At 41.3% G+C, this 21082-nt stretch overlaps 3 protein-coding genes and 1 long non-coding RNA gene across 8 annotated transcripts in view; 3 read left to right on the top strand and 1 right to left on the bottom strand.

The window, feature by feature from the left end:
* Positions 1 to 820: 820 nt before the first annotated feature.
* On the top strand, positions 821 to 12350 carry LOC109643203 (neuronal acetylcholine receptor subunit alpha-10-like). 3 transcript variants are annotated; one of them, XM_020108237.2, is made up of 6 exons: positions 821 to 2246; positions 6497 to 6642; positions 6715 to 6869; positions 6958 to 7204; positions 7288 to 7573; positions 11668 to 12350. In XM_020108237.2, exons 1-6 carry the CDS (start codon positions 2195 to 2197, stop codon positions 12348 to 12350), a joined length of 1569 nt encoding a protein of 522 aa, XP_019963796.2. In that variant the 5' UTR covers positions 821 to 2194. The 3 variants fall into 3 exon arrangements, with proteins under 3 accessions (XP_019963796.2, XP_069395483.1, XP_069395482.1); XM_069539382.1 differs by lacking the exon at positions 821 to 2246 and adding an exon at positions 3357 to 5808; XM_069539381.1 differs by lacking the exon at positions 821 to 2246 and having other exon boundaries at positions 3357 to 6642.
* Positions 7605 to 11083, top strand: LOC109643201 (E3 ubiquitin-protein ligase TRIM21-like). Its single transcript, XM_020108235.2, has 2 exons — positions 7605 to 8412; positions 8514 to 11083. The coding sequence occupies exon 2, from the start codon at positions 8523 to 8525 to the stop codon at positions 10194 to 10196; it is 1674 nt and encodes a 557-aa protein (XP_019963794.2). The 5' UTR covers positions 7605 to 8412; positions 8514 to 8522; the 3' UTR covers positions 10197 to 11083.
* Positions 11940 to 21082, bottom strand: part of LOC138413773 (uncharacterized) — an 85099-nt gene continuing 75956 nt past the window's right edge. The window contains exons 4-5 of one of the 3 annotated variants that reach the window (XR_011246161.1): positions 12216 to 12357; positions 11940 to 12078 (exon numbers count right to left, since the gene is read on the bottom strand). This is a non-coding gene — a long non-coding RNA (uncharacterized lncRNA). Of the gene's footprint in view, positions 12128 to 12215; positions 12358 to 21082 lie in introns of all 3 variants that reach the window. The other 2 variants (XR_011246159.1, XR_011246160.1) reach the window with 2 other exon arrangements.
* On the top strand, positions 18250 to 20401 carry LOC138404873 (olfactory receptor 2C3-like). Its single transcript, XM_069510250.1, has 3 exons — positions 18250 to 18861; positions 19163 to 19389; positions 19844 to 20401. The coding sequence occupies exons 1-3, from the start codon at positions 18485 to 18487 to the stop codon at positions 20197 to 20199; spliced, it is 960 nt and encodes a 319-aa protein (XP_069366351.1). The 5' UTR covers positions 18250 to 18484; the 3' UTR covers positions 20200 to 20401.

The following is a 21082-nucleotide window of genomic DNA, read 5'->3' on the forward strand; positions in this document are numbered from 1 at the left end:
GAGCAGAGTCGTGTCATTACGTCATGTTTGTTAGTGAAGTGGAAAAATAGTTTTTGTCAATAAAATAGTCTTAAATTATTATTATTGCGAATTATTATTAATTATTATTATTATTACAAATAACTATAATGATAAAGATTCGTTATTTTCTGTTTATTATTAATGATAATGTTATAGTTTTTATTCATAGTTGGACAAAAACTCGAACCTGCATGCATTGTGTAAGGACCAGCATGCATTGTGTAAGGACCAGCATGCATTGTGTTAGAACCTAATATGTTGAAACTTATGTGACGTCATGTCAGCGGCACTAACTGAGGCTCTGGAACTCTGACGCCCTCTTGTGGACGTTCAGGTGACATTACAGTCACGTTTCCTCCTGATTATTAAACATTAAACACACACTCCAGGTAACGAGCTGCTTGTGTTTATAGGAGAGAAACACAAACATCATAGGGACCTCAGAGGTCAGAGCCCGAGAGGTCAGGACCTCAGAGGTCAGAGCCTGAGAGGTCAAGACCTCAGAGGAACTCAGAGGACCTCAGAGGTCAGAGCAAAACTAAAAATGTCCACAAACCTAAAACTTCAATGATGAAAATGAGAAAGAATGAGTTTATGAGTTTAGCGAATCAATATTTTAAGTTTGTGGATTTGATAGGAAATCCAGGTTTTTATTTGAAAGACAAACAGAGGTCATGTACCCACCACATGGACACTGGGTGAGATAATAGAAAACATCAGCAGGAAACAGGAAGAAGAAAACTTGTTGACCTCTGTTCATTCTCCAGTTAATTTCTACATCTTGCTGCATTTAACCATCAGCCACTGTTGCTGGAGTTTGGGTTTTGGTTCAGTCCAGCTCTGGCCGCCTGCCCACCTGAAAGCCTCTCACTTTTATTTCCTCGAGGATTTAAAGAAGCAGCTCAATTAACCTTCAGTCGATTTCAAGTTCACACAACAGAAGCTTTTTAAAAGAAGGAAAATGAACAGAGCTGATATTTTACTCAGCAGCTCAGATTTGTTCTCTGACTTCCTGTGTTCATCGAGCTCTGAACAGGACAAAGTACAAGACAACATGGAGGAGATGAATTTATATAAAATATAAAATATCTGCAACGCTCACATCATTTAGACTTTCCTCTTTGCTCCTTGATTTAAAAGACTTGTGAGGTGATAATGAAAAACATGAACCAGACCTCCATCTCCACACCAAACTGAAGATGATGAACAAGTATTGTCTCATCAACCCTATCATGCCTATGAGATCATATCGGGGGGGTTACGTTTGAACGAGTTTTCTGACTGAAATCAGAAAATTATGTTTTACTCCATTTCAGCTCGTTAGTCAAACGCCAGCGTCACCAACAGGTGGCAAAGACGTTAAAGAGACAGTTTCTATAATTCATGGACACATGAGTTGAAATTGAAAACAACACCAGGTGAAGGGTGACAGTGGGGGGGTGTCGGGGGAGTGAAGTCGTCCTCACCTGATGTGTTGAAGGTAAAAGCAGATGTTAGTTGAAGGAATCAGACAAATGGTCGTAGCTGCTCTTAAGTTATTAATTGGTGAGGGAGCTGGCTGACGAACACAAAGATCGTCAGACTGAGACGAGCTTCGTTTGGAAACACCGAGCCTGAAGACTGTCATCATCGTTCAGCTGCTCAGGGAGAATTTTCCGGAATCAAATCACATTTTTTAAATGAAGTGAAGTCTCTCGATAACATATTTTCACAAATAATAAAAGATGAGAAATAAAAAATAAAACCATTTCCCCACAAGGAATGTTCACAGATTACATCAGCATCAATCGTATCAGGTGAATTAACATCAAACATCACGTTATTTTGAGGCTGTGAAAAGTTTGAGTCTCTGATCGAATGGATGTTTGTGTCAGTGTTGTGTTCTTCTTCCACTGCCCCCTACTGATCAAAAAATAACTTAATGAAAGTTTATATAAAATTTATATCATTAAAGAGAAGATCAAGTGTTTTCATTTAAAATCATGAGTTTCAGCAGCTGAGTGTAACAGAGTGAATGTGAGGATCAGGTTTGTTCAGCCTGTGTGTGGCACTAATCGCTCCTCATACCTCACAGACCACCGCACTACAGCAAACGCACAGAGTCGCAGCAGCAGCTTCATCAGCAGCTTCATCAGCCTCCTCATCATCAGAGGATCCACATCAGGGACCAGAGATGAAGCTGCTCTGCTGCGAGTCCGTGGCGTCTCTGCTGCTGCTTCTTCCAGGTGAGGACATTTCCACTTCTCATAACTTGGGACGATTCCTGAGCTGAATTCAGGAGCTCGTTTTAAATTGTGTTTGTTTGCAGCCTGATAAAAAGCTCAGGGTTGATTGACAGCTGTCGGTGACGCATCAGTGAACTCAATTTCACCACTAAACTTTAAAAAGTATCACACGTTTCATTCTTTGTTTCAAACTTTTCAAACTATAATTATTTAGCTGATTTTTTCTTGAACAACCTAAAACTACAATGAAAATTCCAGAATGATTTATTTTGATTTGACCAACAAAATTAAAATGATTAAATTTTTCTGTGCAGCTCCTCATTTAATCAACAAATCATTTTCCAACTGCAGACATTTCACAGCATTTATCAGACCTTCAGGTGTTGGTTCTGTCCAAATGAGTTTCTGGGTGTTCAGGATTCACTGTGTGAGCGATAAGAGAAAAACTAAAGAGGGGAGGAAGACACGAGACACTGATGTCATCTCAAACCATCGGGCTCTTATTGTGAAAGTCAGCAGGTTGTGGAGTCTGAAGCAAAATTTTCCACCTCCATTTAATATTCGACCGATAAGAACCAATCAGGTGACTCCATTTAATATTCGACCGATAAGAACCAATCAGGTGACTCCATTTAATATTCGACCGATAAGAACCAATCAGGTGACTCCATTTAATATTCGACCGATAAGAACCAATCAGGTGACTCCATTTAATATTCGACCGATAAGAACCAATCAGGTGACTCCATTTAATATTCGACCGATAAGAACCAATCAGGTGACTGCATTTACAAACGTCTTTTACTACAAACTCCTAACGTCTACGACAGCAGGTGTAATAGTGATGTCATACGTTTCTTCTCCAGTCGACTCAATCAGAACGTTTTTAGTAAATCAGACTCTTACAGAGAGTGTGTGAGTGAGTGAGTGTGTGTGTGAGAGTGTGAGAGTGTGTGTTTGTGTGTGTGTGTGTGAGTGAGTGAGTGTGTGAGTGAGTGTGTGTGTGTGAGAGTGTGAGAGTGTGTGTTTGTGTGTGTGTGTGTGCGTGTGTGTGTGTTTGTGTGTGTGTGTGTGTGTTTGTGTGTGTGCGTGTGTGTGTGTTTGTGTGCGTGTGTGTGTGTTTGTGTGTGTGCGTGTGTGTGTGTTTGTGTGTGTGTGTTTGTGTGTGTGCGTGTGTGTGTGTTTGTGTGTGTGTGTTTGTGTGTGTGTGTGTGTAGATTTTCAGTCAGAATCTTTCATCAAAGTCAGATTTATGGACAAACAAGATTTAGTTGAGGAGATTTTTCATTTTGAGCTTCAACTTCAATTAAAAGTTTCAACATCCAACGAGTCAATAATCAGAGCCGGTTATTGTTCGGCTGAGTATTTATGTTTATATCTTACAAAGACAAAATACGATTATTTTCCTAATTCATTTTTATATATTTGGTTGTTTTTGTGTTTTTATTGGTAATAATTTATAACGTTTGTGTGTTAAACTGTAACAATTCAAACGTCAGTCATCGAGGTTTGATAACGACGTCTCATCATCGACATTTTCTTTAACATCAGCTCATTTCTTTGTATTGGAAACGTTTTACTTTAAATATCAGCGCTGACATCGGCCCCTGAACATCAAACTGACCTTGATCCAATCTGATGATTTGTGCTCAAAACTTTATTTATATGTCAACAAAAATAAAAGTCTGGGCGGCTATGGCTTAGGGGGTAGAGCAGTTGTCCTCTAACCAGCAGCTCGAATCCCAGCCCATGCCGAAGTGTCCTTGGGCAAGATGCTCAACCCCCAAAAAACTAAACCCTAGACCTCACTGTCTGTGGTTGTGTGTGTGTGTGTGTGTGTGTGTGTGTGTGTATGAGCGTGTTATACGCCAGCTGGCGTCCTCTCACAGCTGTTAACACAAACACTTGCTGCTATCAGACAAAGTGCTGACTCATCAGTCAACAGACCTCTGAACAATGACTCAGTCACATGGGACATGGGCCGAAGTAAAGAATCAAAGCAGACGTTAAATAAATGTTTCAAGATGTTTCTGTCGTTACAGCTCGTTCTCTTCTCTCTGATGTTTCTTCAAGTTTCTGATCCGTTTGGTTGAATTAGTTCTTTGATGATATAAAAACAGGCTCATGATTGACAGCTGAGACGGACTCCTGATTTGTTGTGAGCATGTATGGGCGGGGCCTCGATACCACAGCTCCTCCTCGATCACTATAGCACAGACTGACTGTAAATGACCTCATCACCACAAGATGGCAGCATTTGAATCTGAGATCTTGCTGTGGAGACGAGTCGTTTTGAAAATAAATTCAATTAGAATAGTTGTGACATTATAAAGTTATCGTCACATGAATCATGAATAACGATGATGACCCTTCACAAGCAGCATGACACTGTTGTTCATTTCCATTTTAGTACAGAGGCTGTTCCCACTCTGTCTCAGACAGACATCTGAAGGTCACTGAACACACCGTGGTTCTGTGCATTTCCTTTTTTGTGCAAAGCATGTGGTTAAACCTCTGTGGGGGGGATTACCTCTGTTCATTTTGTCCTAACGTCTGTTCTCACACTCATCAATCTCTTCGTCTTTATTGCTGTTAGAGTTCAGGAGTTCTTCCTGCGGACTCTTCGCTGTTGTTGTTGTTGTGGTTGTTCTTGTTTTACAACATCCAGACAACAAACAGAGAAATATAAATAATCTATAATAATAAAATCATTTTGCTCACTCGTTGGAACATCAACACAGAATGTTTCTGATTCTTCCAAAGGCGTAAAACAGAAAAACACAATTCTATGACACAAAATTCAGTTTTTTCTATTCTGTACATTTTGTTCAATTAAAAGACACATTTACTTTACGATCTGTGATGGGAAGTGTAATACATCCACTACTTCATAAAGGTGAACTGAACTTTACAGTCAGTTCTGAGGCTCTCTTTCTGTTGTAGTTGTATTTATATATCTTTTATTCTGCATTTGTGGCTTTAAAAAGGACTGATTAGTTTCAGCAAACCAGATTTATTTTTTAGGGTTTTATGGAAAATGTAGTTTCTGCAAACTACAACTCTATAAACCAGTGACTCGAGGGGAAGTACATGATCTTCAATCAAATAAAGAATCTGTGTAAGAAGGAGACTCTTCATAAGGATGAATTATGATTACTCGTGATTACTTTCACTTTATTATGTGATGTGTTGTATTTACTGTTTTGGTTGAAATAATACGTCATTCAAATCTTTGTATTTTGTGGAGCCACAGTCACACAGAGGGGGAGGAGCTTGTGTTGCAGTCTATCTCCAGCAGTTTAGGCCAAATACTGAAAAACAGGTTTGATTAAGAGGCACAAAGTTAAACAGTGAGTTCACAGAATGTTTCTCTGGTGACTGGAATTCATTCCACGGCTGCATGAAGTCGACTGACTGCAGCTGAGAGTGTTTGTCGTAGCAGGACCAATACTATTGACTTATATGGTTACTGGAGCAGGAGAGGCTGTGTGTGCTGGTATCATCCTGACGTTCCATCTGCTCTGACTAACGACATGTTCATCTGATATGAAGATTGGAAAATGTAAAGAATCCTTTGGTTCTTCAGATCTCATCAGCTGATGTGGACACTGAGTCTCACCAGCTGATTTCACTCTGTTAGCTCAGACTGTCACAGTCATGGTGTGATATCATCATGATTCATTCAGAGCTAGTTAATGTGCTGTCTCTGACCACGTTCGTCCTGCGGTTCCGTTAAAGTCGAGCGAGCTTCATGTACTTTATGAATCTTGAGACAGTCACTGTATTGGTTTGTTTCAGGTTTCCACTGATGGAGGAATCGTCACACGTCTCCTTTTAGTTCACCTCATCATGGTCATTAAGAGTTGTGGCAGGATTTAGTGGAATTATCAGTCCGCAGACATTTACTGATTAATGTGTGAAATCTGAGGAGGCAGGAAGGTTAATTGAACTGGGAGTTGTGATTTGCGTGTGTGTCTGTTTTATGGAATTTGAGACGTTTCAGGATGAAGAGAGAATCACTGCAGAGAAAAAGGACTTGATGTTACTTATGAGAGAGAGAGAGGAGAGCGCCCTCTTGAGGCTGCAGGTTTCCTTCAGTCACAAGATTCATGTGCTGAAAGTGTTTCACCTTCCAGAAGATGAGAAGTTTGCACTGAAGGTGGCGCTAGAGAAACGTTCCTGGGTTCATTAAATGGATTTCTGTTCACCTAAGTGGTTTAATAAAAGGATTCTGTGTTTTTACTCTGGAGTTTGTTGGGCAGCTCACGGACGCTTCGCTCAGAAGCTGCTCAATGACCTTTTCTCCAACTACACCAACGCCCTGCGGCCGGTGGAGGACACTGACCACATCATCAATGTCACACTGCAGATCACTCTCTCCCAGATCATCGACATGGTAACATCCTGACAGCACATATATTCCTGTTGTGTTTCTTTATGTTACACTCACTGTCTGTCATTTCACCAGGATGAGCGGAACCAGATCCTGACGACCTACCTGTGGATACGCCAGGTGTGGATGGACGCCTACCTCGCCTGGGATAAGGACGACTATGACGGTCTCGACACCATCCGCATTCCCAGCAGCTACGTATGGAGACCTGATATTGTTCTGTACAACAGGTGGGTGTGTCCTCGGAGAACACAGACAGCAACACAGGGTGAGGACTTGTCCTCTATTAGTTCACCTCCTCAACGTTCTCCTCCACAGTGCGGACGATGAATTCTCCAGCTCCATGGAAACCAACGTTGTTCTCCGTGATGATGGCCAGGTCATGTGGGACCAGCCGGCCATCACTAAAAGCTCCTGCTCTGTCGACGTGGCCTTCTTCCCCTTCGATGTGCAGGAATGTCACCTGACCTTCGGCTCCTGGACTCACAATGGCAACCAGATGGACTTGTTCAATGCCTTGGACAGTGCTGACCTGTCCGACTTTGTCTCCAATGTTGAGTGGGAGGTTAGTTGTTGCCATGTTCATGTGTTTGCAACGTGTTTCAGAGTTCTTTGACAAAATCTAAAATATTTCCATTTCTCAACCAGGTTCTGGGGATGCCAGCCAAGAAAAACGTCATCCTATACGGCTGCTGTTCGGATCCGTACCCCGACATCACCTTCACCCTCCACCTGAAGAGACGGGCGTCCTTCTACATCTTCAACCTCCTCATCCCTTGCATGATGATCTCCTTTCTGGCTCCGCTGGGCTTCTACCTGCCCGCTGACTCGGGTGAAAAGGTATCCCTCGGCGTCACGGTGCTGCTGGCCCTCACTGTGTTTCAGTTGCTGGTGGCTGAGAGCATGCCGCCCTCCGAGAGCGTCCCACTGATAGGTAAGCAGATTCAGGGAAGTTTTGTTAGAGTTGTTCTTTGAGAAAATATCAATGAAATGTTGTCATTGACTTTCTAATTCAAGCAGCTGAGAGGGACTGTGAAGACCCTCGTGATCAGTGAAAGACATCAATCTCATTCCAGATTTTTGAGAATGATTTTCTTTCAGTGCAAATGACACAATGTCAGGACACGCGGGGTCAAGAGTGTCCCAGCGTTGTCGTGTCATGATGGAGTTGTGGCAAAAAAGTTGATTCATGATTTTGTATTAAACCCGTCAACACATGAATTCACTGATTTCAAGCCTGAGTCAAATCCAGCAGTTTCCTCAAACAGCAGTGAGCAGTGCAGGTGAATATCATCAGAGGAACTTTATGTTTGTGACATCCTGTCAAACCTGTTCTGACTCGAACATCAACATTAGAACTAAAGCAGAAAATGTTAATGCTTTAAAAAACCCACTGAAGAGAAACTGTCTAGTTTTATTTCCATCACTTTGGAAACTTTGAACTCAACATGACAGTTGGAGGAAGTGTTGGGCCGATGGATCCAAATACATTAAGCTCTACATTGACCGGCCTTATAATTGCTGGGGCTGATTGGCTGCTATAAAGAATGACTCCAGTGAACCAGTGTGCCAAACATGTGTCACCACGAAAAAATCCCAAACCAGAAATGCAACAAAACCGTGTGACAGTTTCGGTAAGAGTCAAGCCTCATTCCACAGATGAAAGATTGTCAGAGCGACAGCAGAGCTGCAGTCGAGATAAGTCTCACATCTCCAAAATAGTAAGAGAAGTTGAGGTGAGCTCGTCAGGACTCAACTACACAGCAGGAACACGTGAGTACACGGCTCAGGCTCCACTGCAGAATAAGACAGAACTGATATTTTTAAAATAAGAATTCCAGTTTTGTTTTTCACTCTTTGACTCTTGTTCTCAGTGTGCACACATGGCTGCTTCCAGCTGTGGACTGAGTGAAGATCAGTTTGTGTGCCCCATCTGTCTGGATGTGTTCACTGATCCAGTCGCCACACCATGTGGGCACAACTTCTGTAAGAACTGCATCACTCAACACTGGGCTGTCAATATCCCGTGCAAGTGTCCTATGTGTAAGGAGATTTTCTACACAAGACCGGAGCTGCGGGTCAATACTCTGATCTCTCAGATGGCTGCACTGTTCAGACAAACCCAACCAGAAGCCAAAAGGAACAACTCAGAGCGAACATGTGGAACAGCAGAGGATGTTTCCTGTGACGTCTGCACTGGAACCAAACTGAAAGCCTTGAAGTCCTGCGTGGTGTGTATGGCCTCCTACTGTGAGACTCACCTAGAGCCTCATCTGACAGTGTCAAGCCTGAAAAAACATCAGCTAATCCATCCTGTGGAGAATCTGCAGGTTCGGATGTGCATGAAACACGATAAACCTCTGGAGCTCTACTGCAAGACTGACCAGATATGTGTCTGCGTGCTCTGCATGATTTTAGACCACAAGAGACACAATGTCATCCCTGTGAAAAAAGAATATGAAGAAAAAAAGGCTGAGCTGGAGAAGACAGAAGTCGAAATTCAGCAGCTGATCCAGAGGAGAGAACTGATGATTGGGCAGCTCAAACACTCAGTGGAGGTCAGTACTGAACGTGCAAACAGAGAGAAAGCAGAAGGTCTTCAGGTTTTTGCTGCTCTGAAGGAGCCCATTGACCGAGGCCTGGCTGAGTTCATAGAGACAATCAACAACAAACACAGACCAGTAGAGAAACAGACCAAAGGCTTGATTGAAGAGCTGGAGCATGAGATATTTGACCTGGTGAAGAAAAGTGAGGAGCTGAAGCAGCTCTCGTGTTCCGAAGACCACGTCCTCTTCGTCCAAACCTTCTCCTCCTTAAAGGACGCCAAAGACAGGACAGATGTTAGTATCCGTCAGCCATCATATAAAGGGACTGTGGCAGCAGCTGTAGCTGAGCTGAAAGAGGCGCTCAATAAAGAGATACAGATGTTCTTTGAGTCAGAGCTGAAGAGGGTCCAGCAGTATGCTACCAATGTGACACTTGATCCTGATTCAGCAAATCCCTGGCTCGTTGTGTCTGATGACAGGAAACAGGTGAAGTTTGGTCAAGTAAATAAGAATCTCCCAGACAATCCAAAGAGATTTTCTTATTATGCCAGTGTTTTAGGAAAGAACAGTTTTTCATCAGGAAGATTTTACTTTGAGGTTCAGGTTGAAGGGAAGACAAAGTGGGACTTAGGAGTAGCCAGTGAGTCGGTCAACAGGAAGGGACAGATCACTCTGCATCCTCTGAATGGTTACTGGACTGTGTCTTTAAGGAATGAAAATGAGTACAAAGCTTTGGCTGAATCTCGCGTAACTCTCAATCTGAAGTCTCGGCCCAAGAAGGTGGGGGTGTTTGTTGATTACGAAGAGCGTGTGGTCTCTTTGTATGATGTGGATACTGCTTCTGTCATCTACTCGTTCACTGGCTGCTCATTCACTGACAAACTCTTCCCATTCTTCAATCCCTGCAATAATGACTGTGGGAAAAACTCTGCCCCCCTGGTCATCTGTCCAATACAAAACCTCAAGTTAACGCAGTTATACTCGAGAATAAAAAACGGGATAAATAACTGACAAAATACTTGCTCAAAACCTCGAACTCAGATCAATGAGGACATTGTACTTCTGTGTTTTCTCAGTCAACTGTAAACTGGTGTGTGCTGCTCAATAGCAGCCATGTGTCATTCTAACCATTAAATGTGCATTAGAATAGTAATGTACACGGTTTCCTAAGTGGAAGTGGTAACTGTTTGCACTCCTGCCTGTTTGTTGGTTTACACAAAAACTACTGGACAGATTATCATGACACTTGGGGGGAGGATGCATTATGGGTCAGGACTGAACCAACATCATTTCCATGGGATCCAGGAATTTTTCATCTCTTTCTTGTCAAGTGTGAAACAGGAGGTTTTTTGATAGTTTCCTTGATTCCTCTGAAACAAATCATGGATCTTGATAGAAAATACTTCAAAGTTAAATCTGGATGGTGAGGTATGAGCTTTATTGAGTCACTGACGGGTCACATTCTTTTTACTGCTGCAAGAAGAACACATTTTAGTGCCCAGAACAACCCACTACAAACTATTGCAATACAAATACGGTTGAGATGGGCTCTGGTACTAAAAGGTTCAGCATGATCTTGTTTGTCTTGTACTCACATACTCTCATGTCTTGTAATGTTGTGTTCTGTCGCTGCTGTAGACACACAGACAGCAGGAAGTCAAAATACAAGGAAGTCAAATGTTTCCAGAAACCACAGGATGCTCAAACAGGCCTGAGAGTTAAAATGATCACATAGAAGACACAGAAAACCAAAATAGTTTGAAATATATGTGTTGTATGTATTTGCTTTCTATTTATGCATTTACTGTCATAATCGAAATGAAAAACTTAGTCTTTTATTTTGAAACAATGATTGTTTTTCTTGTCACAATAAAATCAATCCAAACTGCTGAACTAAAGATGTCTGTGATATTTGCTTGTGCAAGTGTTCAACTGAGATTTAATCTGATTACATGGAGCAGGTTCATTTCTAAAAGCTTCAGAAGTTTCACGATCTGGTCGGAAATTGTTCTTTGCAGTGAAAGTCAAATATCCAAAGGAAATAAGTGGAACTACATTTTGAGTGGAGGGGGATTTTAAAACCTAATAAGGTCGTACTGTAAATAGCCTAGATACAAATGAATCATATATTTATCCCAAATAAAATATTTACTACATAAAAGTCTGACATTCAAACACCGTCAATAGAATGCAACGTAATAAATTCAATTTACTCGGTAAAATAAAACCCAGAAGCTTTTGCTAACGGCATATATATTTGGTAAGAGATGAGATGTAAACATAACTCTTTATCTTGTTTTTCTTTTATTTCTCTAACCGCTTTGCTTAAACTGAAGTTAGCATGCTAACCAGCTAGCCCCAGCCACACTGGCATGTCTCCTCACATAGTGAGAAACCACTGGCAAAGGAAATGTACGTCTGGCTCCTTTATAGATTTGACTGTTAGTACCTCTAAATGACCTTCACTGTCCTTTTTCAACAGGAAAATACTACATTGCTACCATGACGATGGTTACTGCTTCAACAGCACTCACCATCTTCATCATGAACATTCACCACTGCGGTCCTGAGGCTCGTCCTGTCCCAGAATGGGCCGAACGCTTCATCCTCAATCACCTCGCCCGCATCTGTTTTGTCTATGAGGTCGGAGACAACTGTTTCGGTGGGACTTCAGCCAAGAAACAACCTCTGTCTCACGAGGAGTCTGAGGCCCCTTCAGCCAATGGTGGCAATAACAGAGGACCCAACTCAGATGTGAACGGACAGGCCTGGGGAGGGAGGGTGGAAGAGGACGGGCCAGGGGAGTCTATGAAGGTGAGGCAGGATTTGAACGACCAGAAGGCCTGGAAGAAGGATCTGTTTGTGACCATCGACCACGCTAAGGAGGAAGGAGCTGCTGGTGGACGAGAAGAGCAGGGAGAGGAAAAGAAAGGAGGTGAAGCCTGGAAGAACAGGAGGGAGGTCTCAGTGAAGTGTGTTTGCCAGCACCAGGGACTGTGCAAGAACGTTGAGTACATTGCCAACTCATACCAGGACCAGCGAGCAGCACAGCTGCGCATCGGGGAATGGAGGAAGGTCGCCAAGGTCATGGATAGATTCTTCATGTGGCTGTTCTTCATCATGGTCTTCTTCATGAGTATCCTCATCCTGGGAAAAGCCATCTGATAGAGAGCTAGTGTCAAAGAATCACAAGAGGAGAAGTTAGTACGTAGATAAAATGATTTGCTCATTCAACCTGAAACATTCATCATTTCCACTGATGGTTTGTTAGTTAATGAGCTTTAAGTCTCACTCATGTCAAAACAAATCAGAAACACATAATTTCAAATGCTTTGAAAAAGTAACCCATCAAATATGAGTTAACTATTAAAAGCATGACCTTCAGGTCTTCAGATCTCAGAACCTAACCCACAGGATCTAGCGTCACTATATCTACTATCAACTCTGGAAAAACAATAATTTGATGATCAACCCTCCTACTGCTGATGCGTGAGTCAAGTGACGTGAGACTTTGTGTTGCAAATGAGAGTTTAGTGAGTTTCTTTTTCTTACTCTTGAACACAAGCTTTCCAGAAACATCTGATTCCTTCCTCCATCAAATATGTTGCCAGTGTCAAGTAGGAATTTCTGTCAAGTTGTCATAATAACTAATTTTCATTATTGGGGTTAATGATTATGAACCAAACAACATAAATGTTTCCTGAGAATCAAGGAAAAAAGCCAACGTGTTTGATGAATCTATTAAAACTGATCCAGCAAATTAATAGTTTATTATTATTCATTGGTTTCTGCAGCACTTTGTCTCTGTCTTCATCTTCATTTTTTAAACACTTTGTTCCCTATTCAACTGAATGGAACTGAGCTCGGTAGAGATCTGTGTATTTCAAGAACACAACATGCTAAAAATTTCTATTTCTATGCAGTTTTATGCAGCTGGACACAGAAGTCCGACCTCGTCCAATATATTGGAAAGCTGCAACATGATGCTTCACCACTAGATGTCACTACATTCTCCACACTGAACCTTTATGGGAATTTATGTGAAACTAATCTCAGCTGGATTCACGACAACCAGGTTTCAGTATTTTGTTTGAATGAAGAATGTTGATTAATGTTATAATTAAGAGATGAACACAACATGAAATGATGCTGGGAGCTTTATATAATCCAGACTGGTTTACATCTGTTTTCAAAGATGAACAACACTGACCTGATCTACAGCAACACACTTTGTCTTACAGCTGAACACGAACAAAAAGGTCACAATTTAAAAAATGTTATGAATGTTACACTTTTTACATGCATATGTTTTGTGTGTTGATTTTTTGAACACTTCAAAGTGCATGCCAGATTTGTTCAATCAATCAAATTCAAATGAACGACAGCAGAACTCTAGAGGAAATGTCAAATATTTCTGTATTCTCAAACCGGAGAGGCTTGAATCATCATCTAAAGTTCGTAGCGATCAATTAATTGTTACTTGTGTCCTCCACAATAGTCAGTTGTGAATATTTCTTTTTGAAAACCCAGCAAACAGAAGAGTGAAACAGGAGGATTGGACTGAAAGCAGGAATAGAGCAGGAGAAGGAGAAGACAGATTTGTATGTGAACAGTTGATGAATGACTCGTGGTCCTAATCTCATCATTGATGTATTAGAGATTCTCTTTGAGAAAAAATCTACTTCAGGAGAAGAAAAGTGAAATTTGAGGAGCCTGAAGTTTCTGAAGTGTCATGTTTTGTATTGTTTGTAATGATGCCACTTTTATCACAGTTACTGCTGGTTGTATTTCCTGTTTGTGTGGTCTTGAACATTTGTCAAATGATTTACACATAACTCAGTTAATGCCATGAAACACATTAAATATTTCATATGAAAACAACTTTGTTTACTGTGATTTATTTTCAAAATATATTATATGTAAGTGCCATAAATGGTATTTTGTCGGTTTGTCGATGAACCAAAAGAGCGCGGAGAGGAGAAACCCCAGAATGCACAGCAGCGCAGACCCTGAACAAAGTGTTTGACTGTGACCTCACAGGGTGTCTGACTGCAGCATGTCTAACAGATTTAATACACAATTTACACAACTGCAGTAGTTTGTTATGTACTTCAATGGTTACTGGACTCAAGATGCAGCAGTCTGGTAATTAAAGGATAATTCTGGATATGGTGTATTTCCCATGAACATGGCCTTGTTGCTCTGTGGATTGCGCTGACTTTGCGGTGGCCAGTTCCAACAGAGATTTGATGAAGCAAAGAGTCCAAACAAACCGTAAACCAAGGACCATCATTTCAAACACTTGTGTCTGACTCTGGCAGAAAGTAAAGACAGAAAACCTTCTGGAACGGTTCATGTTTCACAAGAATACTTGGATTGTAATTAGGAGCCAGACGAACAAGGTCTCAACATTGTGCCTGTTTCAAGTTAGGTGGTTGATTCACTGCCAAACAAAAGGCATCTTAACAATTCACTGTGACAAAGGCTTCCATCTGGTCTCACTGGTCTTACAACTGCATCAACGCACCTTCGAGCTGAGCGAGAAAAACAATATCCGAAGAAGATTTCTGATAAGGAGAGAAAATAAAGAGTTTATTCATAATTTTTAAATTGCAGATGAACTTTACCTATGTTTCATTCTCTTCTTATTTGGAGTCAGTGTTTACATTCAGCTCAGAGTCTGTTTCCTCCTGTCATCACATCTTGTTCCTGATCATTTCACTGTTAAGTTAATGTAAAGGCCGTGGTTCAAAAGTTAAGCCCCCCCTCAGAGAAACAGACAGGACCAATGATAAAGATGACATATTTTAGATTAAAAAACCTTTGTGTTTTAATTCCTGTCCTGGATGTGCATGACACTGTAATAGCAGAAAATAGGCAGCAGAGGACACTAAACTGCTAAAAATCCACTGAACACTGTCTCTGTGCACTGAGCCTCCACAATCACGTTCATTACATGTAACTTTTAACATGTATCACGCGTGTTATGCTGTATCAGCATATCAGCTGTAACAGCACTCATGTTCATGTGTCATGTAATTTGTATTGTGAAGTTTAATCTGATGACATCAATCTGTTCAGGGAACTCTTTGTTCAGGTTCCAGTTTCATGAACAGAGCATTTATTTTCTGGGACTCACTAATAAATAAAGTTCAAGTTGTCACAATAGTCACATGAACCAGTCCAACATACGACTCACAGTAATATCTGGGCTTCCTCTCTTCAGCAACAAAGTTTTGCACATTAAAACTTTGTTGCTGAACATTAAACCAAAACAAAAGTTTCATCATTGTGTGATGCAGTTACCACAGCAGCCAGTAATGAGCGTTAATGTTCCTGAATCACCAGGAGGTCCGCAGTGAGCTGCCTCCGAACAAAACACTTATCAACAGTTTGTGATGGTAATTAATCCTGTGAGAGTAATAGATGTTTATCAGAGCTCAGAGGGCAACACTGACACCAGGGGGCTTCTGGGACATAGAGCGACTCACATCACAACAACATGATGAGCCTCTGTATGAACCCTGACTTCTGAACATTACACAGAAACACATCATCTAATAGACAGACTCCAATGAAACTTCAATGAGATCACAGCAGTGATTCCAATGACTTTTCCTTTGTGAAACTTGGCCCTTATGTGCAAGTCCGAGGCTGTTAACCTGGTTTGGGACCAGCTGGTATTTTAGACAATAGTGTAAACCTGTAAATAAAGTTTCCCGGTTTGGTGTGACACCTTTAGACTGAGAACACATTCAGCAGCTCTGGGATGAACTGGAACGTTGACTGAGAACCAGACCAGTCCCACAGAGGAAGCTGCTCCCTGTCCATCAGCCCCTGAACGCCTCACTGAAGCTTCTAATCTATCTAATTCTATTAATGCACTGGTCACTGAGACTCCTGGGAGGTCTGAGGCCTCCAGGACACTCATTAAAACCCAATCATGACACAGGTATACAACGCACACACACACACACACACACACACACACACACACACACACACACACACACACACACACACACACAGGTTTGCATCCTCTTATGGTGAAAATAATTCAAGTTGAAAATACATGAAGAGAGTCCAGAGGAAACAGAAACAAATGATGTTCTCAGACTCCACAGTCAAACCTACACTGTTTACGTCACATGACAGTTCACGTCCACTGGTGATGTGGTGTAAACAGGAAGTAGATTGATTGACCTCATGATGCTGGCACTGACAACAAAAAGACTCAATGCACGACTTTCCAGCCAGAAGCTGTTGGGGGAAGCTCCTCGGTTAAAGTTGTTGGACAAACATCTATTGTTTTCCACCTCAGGTAAAGTGAAACCACTGCTGCATAACAAAAGCCTCGACAGAACAACTGAAGCTCTAATCTAACCAACACAGGCGGACATTGTCTCACTGCAAGCAGCCATCTGATGTCACCATCTTCTGCTTTATGATTGGAATTAGTAACACAGTTCATAAGCCATTGGTCCCACAACCCAGTGTCACAGTAGTTGTCTAAACAGTCCCGGAATTCAATGTAGTGATTTGATCATGAAGAAACGTTTTTGACTTTCTCCTGACGATAAAATCTAGAAAACGTATTGACTCAAACATTATTCTCAGGAACACAACGTGTTTCGGTTGCCTGAAGCACAAACACTGTGGATGTGAACCTGCCATCAACTGCTTCCTTCAGACTCCAGTTCAGTTGACAGACGCTTCATTCAGAAATGGTTTCAGTTTCTCCACCGCAGAACTTTCAATGAGGCAGACTGTCTCCAAAAAATGGAAACTTTGTGTCCAAGTGCACGAGTTGATACGTTACATTAAATCACAATTTCATGAAATATTGTGACTCAGTTATTCAAATGAGGATTTAGGTTCATTAGAGGAAAAACATCAATATTGTGATAATACATTCACAGTCTACAGATTCATTTCGTGATTATGTTTAAATTGTGACTCATTCTTCTGCAAAGTGAACTTTCTTTACGAGCTGAGTTGATAGGGCAGCATGTGATCGCTGCAGAGGAGGGTCCCTGCAGACTTCCTGTCTCAGCTCTCTGTTGTAACCACTAATGAACACAAGGTTCAAGTTGTTGCCACAACAAGACACAAACGTGCAATATTCTGATACTTGTTGCTAATGAGTTAAGTCTTGAAAAGTTCAGACACATATCACTTCATGACTTGAGTTTTAATAAGGTAATTCATACTTTATTGTCCTGCTCCAGACCATTATTATCACACTTTGTGAGACACCACGTGGGCCTGTCTTCACTGAGGTCACTGGTATCAGGTGACACTGTTCTGGATGTAAACACGAAGTCCAAATAGGAAGAAGTGTTTCCTCTATGAAGATAAATATTAGGCCTTAAAGGTCATTTGACCGTCAAAGCAGATTTGAGTCGGTGCTGATTCCTGAATGAACATAACAAGCATCAGCTAGCTGCTAAGAAGAAATGAGGAACTAAAATGTCACTGCATCAAATTACTCAGATTCAAGGACACCAGTTAAATAAGTCTGATGTCCTTCATCAAGCCCCATGAATTATTTACCTTCCAGTTTCAAAGTAAGAGTGAAAAATACCTGGTTCTACCAACATATACTGAATTCTTTTCTGGCCCATGTTCCATAGGAATACCTTCTGTAATTTTTACATAGTCCTGGTTAAAATAAAATCTTTGGCTCAGGTAAAAATGGTAATTTTGGAGTTTCTGGTCCTCGTTTACTGGAGCTGTTAATGAGTTACTGCTCAACACTGTCACTGAAACAGACTGAAACCTCATTGATGCTCTCGGTCCACGGCTGTCTGACCCAGAACACACACTGAAAGTAAGAATAACCTGGTGTCGTGCTTCAGAATGATCAGAGTATATTAGAAGTAATTGTTGTGGAGATACATGTGTCATAGAGCCAGCTGGAGACACAAGCCACAGAGGGCGCTTCAGGGCGGGGTCGTCTCAATAGTAACGTGTCTGTGGGCAGAGATCAGCTGACGGACTCTCAAGTCAACGTAAAATCATTTAAGGCAGAACTCTCTCCTCAAACAAGTCAGAGCAACATCAGCGCTCTGACGAGAGGAACACTGAAATTACTTTTTGTATTTAATGAAATACCAAATTGCTCTGAAACCATTTGTTCATCAAGTATCAGCTTCCTGTTTTACTGCTGGTGGCGCTAATCTTTTTCCTTAGTTAAGAATCATGCTCCTAAGGTTTAGGTGACAAACTGATTCGGTCTGATTCCTGAAAAGTTTCCTCTTCAGAAGATTTTGATCAACCTGTGTCTTAACAACATTTGCATGGAGAACGGGTCAATGATGACTCCTCTCAGGCAGCCTATCGTGTTCGAGCTGGAGGGCTTCTCTATAACTCCAGGCTACGGATCTTTCCTGTTCTTCCTGGCTCTCTTTAACTACATGGTGGTGCTGTTGGGGAACGGTGTGGTGATGTGCATCATTGTCATAGACAAGAACCTGCATAGACCCATGTTTGTGTTGCTCTGTAATCTGGTAGTCTGCGATGTGCTGGGTTCCACCGCGGTGCTGCCTCGCCTCATGATGCACTTTTTGACTGGGGAGAAGAGGATCGCCTACATCACAGCCATCGCTCAGGCCTTCACTGTGCACATGTACGGCGCCACAGTGCAGACTCTTCTGGCTGCGATGGCCTATGACAGGTATCGAAAGCACCTCAGGAGAATTACTCACAGCTTCACGTTATTCTTTTACTCTAGTTCTCATAAGTTTTAGATCCAGGTACAATGATTTTCACAGAAAAGAGTGAACAAACTCAATGAATGTGCTTTTTCTTTAGCAGCAGAATTCACATAATCAGATGGTTTTATAAAGTAAAATAATCTCAAACTCAGCACAAGTGTCTCTGTTTCATTGCGATATCCTCATATATTCATCAACAGTAAGAGATGCTGAGACCTTGTATATCAAATATATCCATAACCTCCATCAATGCGTCTGCAGGTACATTGCTGTGTGTGAGCCGCTCAGGTACCACGCCATCATGACGTCAGCTCGGCTGTACACCTGCTGTGTCCTGGCCTGGTCCGTCGCTCTGCTCTGTATCGGGGTGCTCTTCACCCTTCACATGAATGTTCCACTGTGTGGCAACACCATCCAACATGTCTACTGCAGCAACCGTGCTATCATGAACCTGGCCTGCAGGTCCACCCCCTCAAATAACATCTATGGTCAGTGCACTGGTGTAGAACAACGTGTTGAGTCAGTGACAACCGCTGATTTCATTTGTTTTGCGCTTAGTAAAAGACTGAACGCTAACAGCACCACACAAACTAGAGCAAGACTTCACAGAACTAAACTGCAATGTCCCTCAGTAGAGTGCATTGCTCTGCCAAAACAACAGTCCCCTTGTGAAACCAAGTTTAATTCACTAGATCCAGGACTTTTATTTGGATTTGCATCAAACTGCAGTCTCCTAATTATGCCTGACTTTTTATCATCAAGATCCATGAATGATTTTCTGAGAAATCAAAGAAAATCCATGGAAATGAGTTCATTAGTTTCATATTGCTGCTGTTCTCACAGTGTTATACAGTAACATTTAAATATTTCACATAAATAAGATTGATCATTTCTAAAAGAGCTCTGCAAACCAGTCACTGTGATTTTCGTCTGTTTCTCTAGGTCTGTCAATGTCCTGGTCTCTGAGTACAGGGATCTTCGTCATCATTGCCTTTTCCTACTTTAGAATCCTTCATGCTTCTGTGAAACGAGGCAGAGCTGGCAGCAGAGTCTGCAGCAAGGCCTTTCAGACATGTGCATCACATCTTATTGTGTATGTGCTCTACGAGATCTCTTCAGTCATCATAATCGTGAGTCACAGGATTGCCTCACTCTCTCATAACATCAAGAAATTCTTCAGCATCCTGTTTATCATCATTCCACCAGCAATCAACCCCATCATCTACGGACTGGTCAGTAAAGAGTTACGTGCTAGTTTCATCAACAATGTTATCCTGCAAGTCCGTCTCAAACAATAGTGTTTGTCTTTAAATGAGTGTATCCTGATCAGTGAGGTCTGATGGTCTTAGGTGCAAACCCTGTAACCAATATTTACCCCATGTTCTCCCAACATGTATCCTGTGTCTATCCACTATTAAAAATGTAAATGTTTTTGTTTCTCAGCCTGGTCCTTCACCACCTCTTCCATGTTTATAATGTTTTACAATGGGATTTGGTTTGTTTTGCTCAAAGCACAAAGAATAGCATGAGAAACTGTCCACAGCAGAATCAAATAAAATATGAAACCTATAAAACCTGTTCACAGCGAGGTCTGTGGATTATCCTGCTGTGCAATTATTTTTGTTATTTTAACTAAGTACTGTTTTAATGTAAATGTAAGACATGTTATGACTAGCATGCCACTCAGAAGAGCACAAACCTCGACCAAGGCCCAACAGTCCTCTTATCAAACCTTAAATCTGTTGGACTTCAAAAACATGAAAAAATGATTAAAAAACCCATTAACTCCAGAAGAAGGTTAAATAGAAATAAAAATGCTAATTCATTTCCAGGCTTTAGGACTGAAGTACTCTATATTGAGTGAATAAGATCCCAAAGGAAGTTCTTGTACCAGCTTGCTCCCTATTACAGTACAAGTACAATCAATGAAATGAAATGAAGTGTATAGAGAGGAACTCATACTTAACTGCAGTGGCAGTAAGTAGAAATGAAATGATAAAGAAGGGGATACTGCAAATTGTATTGACATTTAAATATTGCACATAATAAAAAATGAATGTGATAATGAACAAAAACAATAATGTTACACAAATTGCACGTGAATGGTGTTTTTCCATGAGTGGTCATATTACAAATTTAAAAAAAGCAGCATAATAATATTGCACTGTTATGGATGTTGTA

Source organism: Paralichthys olivaceus, chromosome 15, assembly GCF_024713975.1.
Source record: "Paralichthys olivaceus isolate ysfri-2021 chromosome 15, ASM2471397v2, whole genome shotgun sequence".
NCBI lineage: Eukaryota > Metazoa > Chordata > Actinopteri > Pleuronectiformes > Paralichthyidae > Paralichthys > Paralichthys olivaceus.